This window comes from Lycorma delicatula, chromosome 8, assembly GCF_047948215.1.
Source record: "Lycorma delicatula isolate Av1 chromosome 8, ASM4794821v1, whole genome shotgun sequence".
NCBI lineage: Eukaryota > Metazoa > Arthropoda > Insecta > Hemiptera > Fulgoridae > Lycorma > Lycorma delicatula.
Window position 1 is genome coordinate 21,592,631 of NC_134462.1, and position 13,949 is coordinate 21,606,579.

The 13,949-nt window shown below is 28.3% G+C and overlaps 1 protein-coding gene across 1 annotated transcript in view; it reads left to right on the forward strand.

The window, feature by feature from the left end:
* Positions 1 to 13,949, forward strand: part of LOC142329288 (man(5)GlcNAc(2)-PP-dolichol translocation protein RFT1) — a 35,475-nt gene that overhangs the window by 18,406 nt on the left and 3,120 nt on the right. The window contains exons 6-8 of the mRNA XM_075373734.1: positions 793 to 1,043; positions 3,715 to 3,843; positions 8,208 to 8,328. Coding sequence (XP_075229849.1) covers positions 793 to 1,043; positions 3,715 to 3,843; positions 8,208 to 8,328 — 501 coding nt within the window. The remainder of the gene's footprint in view (positions 1 to 792; positions 1,044 to 3,714; positions 3,844 to 8,207; positions 8,329 to 13,949) is intronic.

Below are 13,949 nucleotides of genomic sequence, written 5' to 3' on the forward strand. Positions count from 1 at the left end.
AAGGAATCTTGTGTCCATAGCCAATATTCAAAGAAAAGTTTTTACACCTCTAAAGATTTGTGTACGTTATCACAACAAAGCCATTAAAATACTCATATTGCTGTTAAGATTCTTCACAATTTATATTTGATACTGTATTATGTAACAATTTTAAGAGAACAGACAAACCAAAATGTATTAATTATTGTAACAGTTTCTCAAAAACATTGTCAGTGGACAGATAGATCTGTGATGCCATATTTTATGTTAAACAAGGCATAGTTTTATTTTTCTGGTCACAGCACCAGATCTCATTTGACTGAAAATCCTCATCAGATATTTGAGTGTCAACTTCACAATGAGACAATCAGTGTATTGTGGGTTGTTCTGGTAATCACATAGTGCAGCCAATATTTTTTGGTTGGACTGTTAATGTAAAAGTGTAGCGTACAATTTTCAAAGAATTCTACTTTGTCAGGAGATTGTGAAAAAGAATCTGGTAGGGTGATGGCCTTTACGTTTCCCAGTTTATGAATCAAATTCCCATACTATCGATGAACTGAAGACAATCATATAAGATATCATTGGCATTGACAATAACGTTTTGCATTAGGCAACTTAGTGTAATCACTCCAGCACAAAAGTGTATCACCCAGGGCGCTCTCTTCGAACAGATTTTGTAAAAATTTGGTAAATATGTAAACTTTTGCTAATTTAAGTACAGAATTTAATTCTTGTTTGCATTTCATTTGTAAAATGAAACATGTTGCAATTATGTTTAGTCTGTAACAGTTTGATATTCTTTAATTCCAGGATCAAATAAATGAAGCATCAACAGTATTAAAACAGTTATTAAGGACAGTTGTTAGTATTGGTTTAGTTGTTTTAGCATTCGGTCAGGCATATACAAGGTTAGCATTATTATTGTATGGTGGTAGTAAACTGGCTATAGGTCTAGCACCTATGTTATTACGCACACACTGTTTTGCTATACTATTTATTGCAATTAATGGTACTGCTGAAGGTTATGTTCTTGCTACAATGGATGCTAAACAGCTTGACAGGTGAGATAAACTTCTATTTATTTTAATCGCTTCTGTTATAGTTTATTAAAAAACTTATCCCGACTCGAGGGTAGGGTAGACTTATGACAAAAGCATGCCTTTACAAGCTTTTGTGATTTATTAGAAAGTAGGTTGTGCATATGTATATTCTAGTTAATTCTAGGTTCAATCAAATTAAATGTTAAGTTAGGTGATCATAATATACTATAAACTATTATTTAGAGGATGAGCAAAGTAAAGTAAAAATTAAAAACAGGTATAAAAAATAGATCTAGGAATTAGAAAGATATCTTTGAAGTATAGTGTAACAGAAAAGAAAGAGTAGAGAACAGATGTCGAAAATTGGATGGTAAATTGATCAAATGCAAAATGAAGTGGTGTTAAGGTGAACAGGATAGTAGATAAATCTGTGGCAAAATTTTGTTAAAAGATTAACTAGATCTTTGAGCCATGTTCTGAGAAATTCAGATGTAGTTCATTTATTAATAGTGGCATGAGTAGAAAATGAAATATTAGAAAGGCAAATGTCAAAATATGTAAAACAGATATCTGAAGATGTAGGATGCGAGTTAAAAGATTAATATAAAACAAAAAGGAATACTATTTACCCTGTCAGACTGGTAAATGAAAATTAGCTTTTATTTGACGTTAATTAATTTCTATTGGACTTTGGTGCTTTTAAGTAGTAATGTGATTTTTCATAATTATAAGCCTTAAAACTTATTATTATTTATTACTATTATTTATAAGACTTTAAAACTAGATTATAAGTATTTCACTTTATAATTTGAAGGAATGAGTGCAAGGTAAAACCTACTTAAGGAAATATAGATTAGAACATATTAAACAGATAACTGAAAATGAAAAACATAAGATGTATGTTAAAATTAAAATATTTAGACAGAAAAGAAAGTAGTGAAGAATAGGATTAAACCATTCAAAAAGCCGATTATTTAAAGGATGCAAATTAGCTTCCCTTGAATTATTTACTAATGATTTTTGTTACTAATGCTTTACTGTATTTAAATATTTATTTTAAGGAAGGTTGTGAAATATTTTTTTCATATGTTTATCATTTATCAGTGTAGTAGGATTTTATCATTTATTAATTAGATAAAATATCCATTTTTTTCCTTTTATAATGCTTGTTAATAGAAGAATAAATATATTTTTGCTATGAATCTTGTCATTAAACAAGAGACAAATTTTTTTTCCACTATATGAAATAAAATTCTGTCTGAAACTATAAAAAAGATTTTGTTTATTTTTTAGGTTGGAAATTATTTGGTAATCAATAATGTAAAAAAAAATATTAAATTCAGTAAAGTATATATATATATATAAAATAAATAAAAAAATAATTTATTTTATTTTATTAATTCTGTACTTGCGTTGATCAGATTGATATAATTTGTAAAGTGCAGAGGAATATGATTCCCGAAAGGATCAATTTTAGGGAAAAATAAAAAAAATATATATACTTATGCTAAATACACATACAATTTTAAGTTAAAATTTGGTATGTGTATTTTATCCAACTTAATTTCTTATAACTCTTTTAGTATTTATCAGAATTATATTTCAGTCTCATCTAATTATTTACTGAAATGTCTTACTTGTATAAAATGATAAAAAATATTCATATTTAGTTTGTTTTGGCTAATAAAATCAACTATCCATTTCAAATTTGTTCACAGTTCATTATAAAAGTACTTACTTTCATTTTTTTTAAAAATGAGATCCACAAGAGATAATTAACTGTAATCCTAATTTATAAATTGTTTCCATTAACATTAAATGATAAGAATGAATTCTTCTGTTAATAAATGAATTTGCAAGGAGGGAAAGTGAAAGTAGGAATGTATTAAAGTACAGAGAAAGGTGGGTTTAGCATCAGGAGAATGCCAAATAAGGACATCTTGGTAAGATGTGATCTTGATTATTTCACCCATTGTCTAGGAGAATTGGGAGAATCCCAGAAAAAAAAGATATGAAAATGTTGACAAAATTATAATGCCTAATCTTTAGTTGGATAAAGAAGTAGAAGTGTGTATCTGAGTATTAATCTCTCGGGTTTGTTTCTTCTCTTAAAGAGATATTGATATGATATTAATGTCATAATATTTTACAGTTTTACTCATATTAATATCATTCAATAATTAATTGTGAAAAATTTTTTTTTTTTTAACTGTTTAATTTAAATATTCTAGTCTTCCCTCCTGAGTTATACCCTAAGTTTTCCTCACTTAGTTTGTGTAAAAAAAAAATAAAATAATTAGTAAAGAGTTGGTTTCTTTCAATTATGTAAGTTGTTTATATACAATGTTAAAAACTTTATAAAAAATTACTGGGGCTTCATTTGTATTTTGTGTTATATTTAGAATGTTCAAGTTCTACTTTTTACCAATTAGCCTGATTTTGATTATTCTTTTTTTATTTTGTAGGGAAAGTTCCTCTGGTTCCTTCTTAAAGTAATTTTTCTCCAGATAATTGGTTTTTTAACAAAAATTAAATTATCTACATACATTTAAAAATGTTTTCACATTTTTCTTATATTCATCACTCCTTAGTATTAAGGTTGTTTTGAGTAATGGATCTCTCTTTAGAAGTAATATATCTCAGAGTTTTCTTGTGACTCAACTTTATTGGTTTATAATCTTTTTTATTCCAGATTTAATCACTGGATGGCAATACTGTCAGTTGGTTTTCTCTTGGTCTCGTGGTTATTCACAACACTCTTTGGCAGTGTTGGATTTATATTGGCTAATTGCTGTAATATGATTGCACGTATAACACATAGGTTTGTATAAGACTTAATTTCATCTACATAATTGAAATATGAACACAAATAAAATCTTTGGTTTTTTAAAAATATTTTGAGCATTATTCATAATTTTGAATAGTTAAATTTCATACTAGAGAACATTGCTGTACTGATCTTATGCTACCTCTTCTTTCTAAAATAGTTTATAGTTAACAAAAACAAAAAACTACTGAGTTGGATATGAGCTCTCACTTTGTGATAGCTTGTGAAATACACAAAAGCATAGCGTCTGAATACTCAGCTGTTAGTAGTTAGTATTTTTGTTTGTTTACATATCTTCTGTGAATAAGCCTTAAGCGTATAAAAAAAATTGAGTTTTTCATTTTAAATCTGGTAGATATTTTAACTCACATTAATTCAATTCTTATGCATTTATGTAAAAATAGTAGTAATATTAGTTCACCTTTTTGTTTGCTTATTACAAGGATTTACAAAAATCTTTTGTTTCCTTTGTAATTAATTGCTTTTTAAAATATTTGTTCTGCTGAACATAATTTTAAACAAGACAAATATAAAAAAAGATTAAAATTTGTATAAAGGTTGTTAATACGGCTAAACATTTGATAGTCAATGTAAATATAATTTTGGAGGTTTATTTTCATTTTATTTATAAAACCTATCCCAGTATTTGTGAAAAATATTTACAGAGATGTATATGATGTTTATAAGATGGAAACTATACATTTATTAGACTAAAACTGAAATTTTAATTCTTTTAGCTAGAAATGGAATCTGAATGGGTTAGAGGCTAAATTAATGAACAGTGAAAGAGTTAATTTATCATTAGATTTGTGTTTAGAATTTGTTTTTATTTTTAAAAAGTCAGTATTTTATGTTTTTTAAGTAATATTTTTAAAGTAAACTTTTTTTGACTAGAAAATAATTGTGAAATAAAATTAATTAAATTTTGGTAAACAAACAGTTTATGCAAGCATTAAATAATCTACTACTATAAATTTTTCTTGTGCAATATTTCTTAACACCCATTTGTGTATAGTAGGTTATAGGTTAACATCCAATCTGGTAGCTTGTTTATTTTTGTGGTACTAATCATGTAGTAGACCAGAAAAGTGTTTTCCTCAATAATTTTTTTTTAACTTTGGAAGAAATACTTTTATCATTTGAATACCCAGGTGCAACTATAATTTAAATGTGATCAGATAAAAACTATTTCAGAAGCCTTAGATTACTTTAAAAGCCCCATCTTTTTTATCATTTTAAAATCTTTTTTCCATCTACAGTGACAGGAGGCAACAGCATTTTGAGACTGATCATTTTCATGCAGAAGATTTGTTGCATATATGCTTTTGGTTCACACTTGCAGTAATAAATTCAGCATCTTTTCTACTTTCACTTGTCCATTGTCTCATCTTGACTAATTACTTTAGCTCTTTGTGATGCATTCCCTATGACATGATTCACTTGTTGCATCATCAATAATATGCTACAAGTAGCCAATCGTAAATTTTAATTATATTTTTTGGTAACTTGGCAGGGGCAAGATTTAATTCAGATTGATAATTAATTGAGATTGAAAAACTTAACAAGATAGTTTCCTTTTGACTGGTGTGTTTTTGGCTTCCAATATGATTCTTTTTTTATAATCTCAATATTTTATCTTCAAATGAGAACTATCAAATTTTAATTCCACTCAGGTTTCTTTTGCCCCCATGCTGCCATAACTTCAGTGTTTAATTTTTGTCTTTAATTGGATATGAAATTCTTGCACTCTTTTGTTGGTTCTTCTAATTTGCAAATCTGTGTTTAGCATCAAGAATGCTGAACAATATTACATGTTTTTTCAAAACTTTACTAGTATATTCATTTTTATGGTTTTCTTTTAATTCTAAAAATAAATTAAATTTTAATTAAAAACTAAAACAAGAGATAAACATTAAAAATTAAAAAACACAACTGCAAAAAAAAAATTGCTGACAAACATTGCTCTTTAATATAATATAATTACTAATAAAGGATAATTAAAGTGCAGTTAAAATGTGCTCCTTAAATTACTGATGGAGATAATAAGTTTTACAAAAACTGTCATGTTTCATATTTATAATTTTTATATTCAGTGCCAAACATTCATAATTAAAAATAAAAAATAAAAAAAGTTTATTCCATATGTTCTTCACTCTGGAGAGGGATGTTTAGGTATCACCGAAGAAAACCTGCAAGTGTATAGGTATTAATGTTTAGATCACAGTCGTATCCCAGTATTATCTAGTTTGGCCTCCGTAATGGAACCAGAGAAATTCTTATATAAAGTCACCTCCAGTTTAGAAAAAAATACATAGAAGTTAAACAAAAATAGAAAGATATGATGATAAAACTTGTTACAGAAATAATTCCAACCAGGTTACAAACATACACTCTAAGTACATTACACTCCTTTTTGGGCAGTTTTGTAATAAAGCAATTCAAAAAGTTCATACAAAATCAGTAATGTGTTATATATGTAAATAAAATACCACATATTTTTGATATTTTTTCTATTAAGAGTTCAGTTAATAAATACAATCTCTGAACTTCACTTTATCTTGATGACAAATAAATGCTGGAAACTTAGCTTAGAGAAACAATTGCTTTCTGATAGTATAAGGAATTAACAGGAAAGAAAGAATTTAGAGCATCAGAATTATGTTGGTTAGTGATTAATAAAAAAAAAATAAAAATAATTAGACAGGCAGAATGGATGACAGGTAGGTATAAGAAAAACAAATTTTTCATCAGTTCATCTAATTCCTTATTACTATAAATGTAACCACAAGAGTTCACTTTAATTACTACAAAGTGAATTATTATTGATATTATATTAAAACATATTATTTGTCTTAAACTAACTTAAATTTAGCTTTATGAGCAACAGAAATACTGTTGTTATTACTTGTAATTCCATCCATGCTATTGACAGTGTTCTGTATAAATGCAAAGCATAATAGTAGAGTTTATTTAATTTTTAAAATTAGATGTTACAGTTGTATGCAAATTAATTCAAACACAGATGTTTTAATAAAAAGTATCTTTATTTAGAAAAAATCATACCTGCACAATTTGTGAATATCTAGTAATTATATCATTTCCTTCTTTATTCTTTGCATACATGATTTGGCATTGATTCAACAAGTGTACTACACATTTTTTTGATTTCTTCATCATTAACTCATATCGATATTATTGCTGAGGTCAATTTTTGTAGTATAATTGAGAGTTTTTTTTACTATTGCCCAAAGATCTTCAATTGATTTAAGTCTGGGGAGTTTCTTGGCCATGGCAGCACGTTTCATTCTTCAAAAAAATGTTCCACTTTTGTGGCAGTAATGGCATGGTGCCAAATCTTGTTGGAACACTCTGTTACCTTGTAGGAATTTGTTTTGAAGTTGTGTCAAACCCTTTCCTTCAGAATCTTGATACATCCATCACTTTTCAACGTACCATCTACTGGAAATCACAAAACATTTCTTTCTGTTAATATTTCAATCAGTTAAATATGGGGAATATTTAACTGATTGTTGCAAATGAGCTGGTGTTATTTTTTCATTTGATACTTTTCTAACATATGGAATCCTTTGTTCTTGAATAAAAAATGTAACTTGGAAAACCTAGCATTTTTCCAGTCTTCTTTGGTCCAGTTATGTGTTTTGGCCCAGAAGAGCCTCTTTTTGCACATTGCTTTCTAGCTGGCCAATGAGCTTTCCATCTAGGTGCAAGAAGTTGTCATGTCTAAATCTATTCCACTGGCTGCTGATTCTTTATTTAAGCCCACAGCAGATAATTTTGGATCAAGTTTACTTTTTCACACTAATAATCAATCCTATATTGGAGTAGTTTTTCTTTTATGGCCACATTTGCCTTTCTTTTAGGATGAAAAGTAATAATTTTTTTTAAAAATAGTTTTAAAATAGCATTCACTGTCCCTTGTTCAACTCCACATATCACATGTCATACTGGTATGCTTAGAAAGAGAAACAATTTTCAAACGCTTTCTTGGAGTTATGTCCCTTATTATAAATTCAAGACAGAACAAAAAATATGAAAATTGATTTTTTAATAAAAAATGAAATAACCAAAGAACAAAAACCTCACATTATAGCCAACTTAAAAAAAGTGTGTCAAGCAGTGGTAGCCATAACATAGAAATAAACTAGAAATTCCTTGTGCTCAGATTAATTTGCAAGCTACTGTGTAACTTGAAAACTGAAACCAGCTAGTTTTTGTGAACAGATATTTAATTTGGTATGAGTTTTATAACAATGTATGATTTCATATGTTAATATATAACAGTTAAATTGTTATTGATGCAATAGCTTTTATGAAACTTCTTATACAATTTGTTTTAGTATTTTGTTTATAAAACATCAATATAAAGATACTCAGTTCAGGCCACTTGATGGAATAATACCAGGGAAATTGTTTTCAGTTGCATTAATTACATCATTTATTATCACATTTCTTTCAGAGGTAAGTTTATTCATTATTAATTTACTTGTTATTTATTAATTAATTATTATATTTCTGATTTTTAGTTTGATTTCATTGCATAATTAATAAAAAATTTATTCAATTCTATTTTTATTAAGTGAAATCGTTTTATGTTGAATATATTGTTTTATAGTGGCATTTAATGTAGTTTTTGAGCTATATAAAGTCTTGTTTGTTGTAATGGATTAACAAAGATTTGAAAATACTTCCCCTTTCATTTTAAAGATCTCAGGATATTGTGCTACAGAATCAATTATCATTTATTATAAATGAAGAGTTATGCTAAATCGTAAGTCTTATTTTTTTATTTAAAAAAAAAAAAATAAAAATAAGATTGATCAAAAACAGTTTATAAAAATTTTAATATTAAAAATGATTTTTGATATGACCAACTATTATGGCAAGGGATGACCAAAATATTGTTGGAATTGTAAGAAGAAGAGGCTTCCTATATGCTAAACATGTGAAATTTGTTAGCATATGAAACCATTGTCTAATTGAATGAATTTGAAGTGAATGCATTTAAACTGCCGTGACTTAGTATGGTGTATATTTTAATTTTTGCAAGTGACAGTTATGGGTAATGTAGGCCTATTTTACTTTTGGATTATCTTCTCAACGTCACTGTTATTACATTTATACATGTTTTTAAATAAAACCTTTTGAAAACATTGTCTTTTTTTATCAATACAAAGAGACAAACCTAGAATTTCCCACTAATTCTCAAATGGGTATGTTGTCAAACCATTCAGGAAAAATCATGAAGTTTTGATAAATTTAGCAATACCTTTTAGACTAATGAGAAAACATAGTGTCCATAAAACATGGAAAGTAATGTTTGATTTGAGCTCATACAATCAAAGTTCGCCTATCCTTATTTTGCCCTGGTGAAATCTACCTCCACCTTCCGGCGAGCTGAAAAGAATTTTTTATTTCTAGGTGCCAGTAAAAATGGATTATAATGCAGTTACTTATTCATTACCACTTCTTACAATAAGCACAGCTACCTTCAGGTTCTGGATAAATTTAACTCTATATCCTGGATTATATATTAAGTTTAGATTTTTTGGAAGATCAACTTTCAAATTGTTAATTTTTTTTTATACGTAACTTTGCTGTTTTTCTTTAAAAAGAAAAATGTCAGACCTTAATTAATAGAATATTTATAAATTTTCTTCCTGGCTTGTTGTAAACTAATTAGAATATCTACGTTTACTAAGTTTTTGTTCATTATGTGTGGTAGGTGATGAAAACTATTAAAAAAACTATCAATTTTCTAAATGACAATCTAGACCAAATTATTATAAATTGAATAATGTAAGTAAACAAAACTGCTCAGTCTATGCAAAATATTGTATACTGATCAAATGAGAAGAAGCTTCAAAAATGAAATTATGAATACCTATGCTTCATCCTTTGCAAGAGTCAGCATTTGCCGACCATCTAATCTATTCAGACCACAAACCTTCAACATTAAAAAGGCCTTTATATATTCTACATATATACAAAAATTGGATTTTATATTAACATGCCTTAATATTATGAAAATATAAGCAAAGAAACAATATACTAAATGTACAGGTAAAATTAAAATCCAACACACTTTTTGACCATGTAGATAGATGTTTGCTAAACTCAAAAAACACTGCCAGTAATATAATCTGGTAGCAGGATGTGAACAGCAATACCAATCACTGAAGGGCTTCAAGCATAACTAAAATGATATGATTTAAAAACAAACCTCACACAAAAACACCACCAATAATGTAAGCTGGTGTCAGGATATGAACAGCAACATCAAATGCTGAAGGGCTTTAAGCATGATTAAAGTGATAAGTTTTAAACAGTGTACATTAAGTAATTTTGAATTGTGTACATTAAAACTACCTCACAGAATTTGTGTTCAGGTGATGTGACTGAAATATACAGTTTTTTTAAATTCTGAAATCTGTTGGATTTTTTCTTAACTTTTAAAATATTGATTTATATACAGGGTCATTCACGGGAACCGGATGTTTTTGAAGTGGGTTGTACTCGGGCGTTCGTGGTGGGAGGGGCACATGGCTGGTGTCTGACGTTTCCTTTGTTCATAGCATTTACATTTTAGTCATTGAGATGGAGCCGTGGATGCTAGACCAATGTCTGTACGGATATGACAGTTTTGTGCGAAATGACGAATCCGTAACTGCTGTTCAACGAGATTTCCGCCGTCAGTTTAATATCCATCGTAATGCAAGTATCCCTTCTCGTAACAAAATATTGCGATGGGTAAACAACCTTCGAACAAGTGGTTCAATATTGAAGAAAAAACCACCGGGTCCCCAACGAACTGCTAGCACTCCGGAGAACACTGAACGAGTAAGGGAAGCCATTGTCAGAAGCCCACGCTGCTCTATTCAGAGGCATTCAGCAGCACTTCAAATGAGCACAAGTACGGTAAGATGAATTCTGCATACAGACCTGCATTTCCATCCTTACAAGATAGCCGTCGTGCAGCAGTTAAACGAGCAAGATTTCACGCAGCGATTACAATGAAAATTTGTTATTGTTAATGAGTGACGAAGCCCATTTTCATCTGATCGTCAACAAATAGAATTGCCGGTATTGGGCAGAAAGAAACCCACAACAGCTTCACGAGAGACCACTTCATAGCCCAAAGGTGACTGTCTGGTGTGCAATAGTAAAGGTCGGTGTTATTGGACCATATTTTTTTGAAGAAAATGACTGTTACAGCTGATCGTTACATTGCGATGTTGAATACGGGGAATCGATTTTCAAAATTTGTTATTCCAGCAGGATGGAGCTACAGCGCACACAGTGAGGGCAATGATGGCTGTTCTCCGTAACTTGTTTCCGGGACGGAACGTTTCCAGATTCGGTGACATTCCTTGGTCCCCCGACTTGAGCAGTTGTGATTTTTTTCTGTGGGGGTTTCTGAAATCGCATGTGTACGACAATAAACCGCGTACATTGGAGGACCTAAAGATCGCAATTTGTCATCACGTCACCCAGATTGATGTAGACATGCTGCAAAGAATTGAGGCCAGTTACTGTGAAAGACTACAACAATGTATTGCCCAAAATGGATATCACTTGCTGGACATAATTTTTCGTTCATGAGTAAGTAACAAATGCTTTGATTTAACAAGTGCTTCAGTACCAATAAAACTTTTTTAAAGTAAATATTCAATTTTTTATGATTATTTTAAAAACATGCGGTTCCCGTGAATGACCCTGTATATATTGTTGTGCGCATGTGTGCATGTGTATGTGTGAGTGTAAGATTATAAATGAATTTATGTATCTATCAGTAGGTTTTTATTGACTTAAGGTTTATATTTGTTTTAAAATTCATTAAGAAATAACTTTTTTTATGAGGAATTGTAACCACCTTTGTTTAATTCGTTTTGCCTTTGAGAGTTGTATAACCCCAAATAATATAATGTTTATGTGTCTTGCTTAAAGAGTTGATAAATTTTTTATTATGTTTATTGCATTACATTCATCTGTCATATGACTATGTATTGGTTGTTAGCTTTGGCAACAGTAACCCATCTAGTGTTTGTCCCTTTAAAAGAAAACTTTAAAAAAATATATTTAATTAACTTGATTCAGTTTGTTTAAAATATTAAATATAGTTTTAAATTATCCTTATCATTGATTATCATGGACAAAAGCAAAGCAAAACAAAGTTAATTTTATCCAAGTCCCTATAACAATTTAAATTGTTTAGGGTTTTGTATGTGACCCAATTAGTGGGAAATTATTTTAACTTTACTTAATTTACCTTCTCTCCAAATGAAAGCTTGTATTCATGTAATATTCAGTCTCATTATTTTATATATCCGTTAATCTGCTAATATAACATAAACTTTGTTTTGATTGAGATTAAATATACTATGCATTATATTATAATTTAGCATCTGCTTTAGTCATATTGACATGTGGTTCAGAGCCATTATAAAGTAAAACTAAAGGAAAATAACTTTTCATAAAATGGTATTGGGCAGTATAGATTCGGCCTTATAAAAAAATTAAAAATTTAGTTCCACATTTGTTTTCTTGTTTTAATTCATTTATTAATAATTATTTGCAGAGTATTTAAAATTTTTTAAGCATTCATATAGAAGTACTAAATATAAATACTTGTATGCTCTACTGGATAAGAACCAAACTTAAGACATTACATCACATTGCTGTATTGTGGTAGCCCGCAACACATTTTTCTGAATTGTGATTCAGTTAGCGATTTTAAAATATAATAATCTTATATATTTACAACTGTTGTAATAATTAGACAGATATGCATATCACACTTCTAGGGAACTGCATTACTTGTTTCTTTCTATTGATTTTTTAATTATAATGGATTTCAGATAATGATTGAACTGATTTGGTTATTATGTATGTTATTTAGCTGGCTTTCAATCTGCATGAAGTTGGTTTTGTTTAAAAAGCAATATTTCTTTGTTTAAGAACCTGCATGTTCTTTGTAAAATGGTCGGATGTTAATTGAATACAAATTGAAGCAAAAATAGAATATTGTTGTAGAAGTAATCAATGTTAGATACGTAATGAAAAAATGATGTAATCAGTGTGAGATACTTAATGCAGAAATATAATCCTGCATTATATATTATGACTAATAGCTTTTGAATTTTAGTCATTTTTGCTTTTGTGTCATTTAGTTGTTAAATTGGTCTATTGTGCAATTACTATTAACTATCCATCACATTCTTCTGGTAACTGGTAACCTTTCTGGTTGTTCAAAAAGTTCTGTGTTTTGATGATAGCCCATTAGGTTAACCTATAATATATATATATATATATATATATATATATATATATATAGAATTAGAAATTTGTATAATGAATATTTAACTTTTTTCTATATAAAACAAAGTTTTATATAGATTGGTTATACATTTTTGTATAACCAAAATGTATTTTTTCATTTAGCAATGCTGATAAATTAAAAAAAAGACATTGTTAAGTGTTTTTATAGGATTTTTAAATTAATACAAAATCATTTTTTGTAAAAATAAATTGGTGCCTTTAATTTCTTACATTAAATAATTTATACAGTAATAGCAATAATGATACAAACTTGAGTTTCTGTAATTAAAAATTACTGCATTTGTAACAATATCTTAACAAAAATATATTATTATGACAGTGAATTACAGCTTAATCTTTTAAAAATTCTCATACATTTTGAAATTAGTTTATTAAAAATAGATACTTTTATTCATAAAACAAATCTGCATGAAGTATTTGTATTAAATAAACAGTGAGATCAAAATATCAATGTCATTTGTTATATATTTTTACTTAATTATTCTTTAATAAGACGTAAAGAAATGTCTCTTTTCTTTATTTTGAACACTTTCTAAGTTTTCATAGATATTTTCAAATGCATTTTAATCAGTACTTAATTAAAAAGAAGGCTGTTTTTTTTTCTAACATATTTAACCTATTCATGGGTGGATGATGCATAAAAAAATTGTTTACAATCCATAGATGCATAGTAGAACATCATTTAAACTTTTTTGGCACCATGTAATTTGATAGTGGTTTCATTATTCCCTTAAATGTAACAT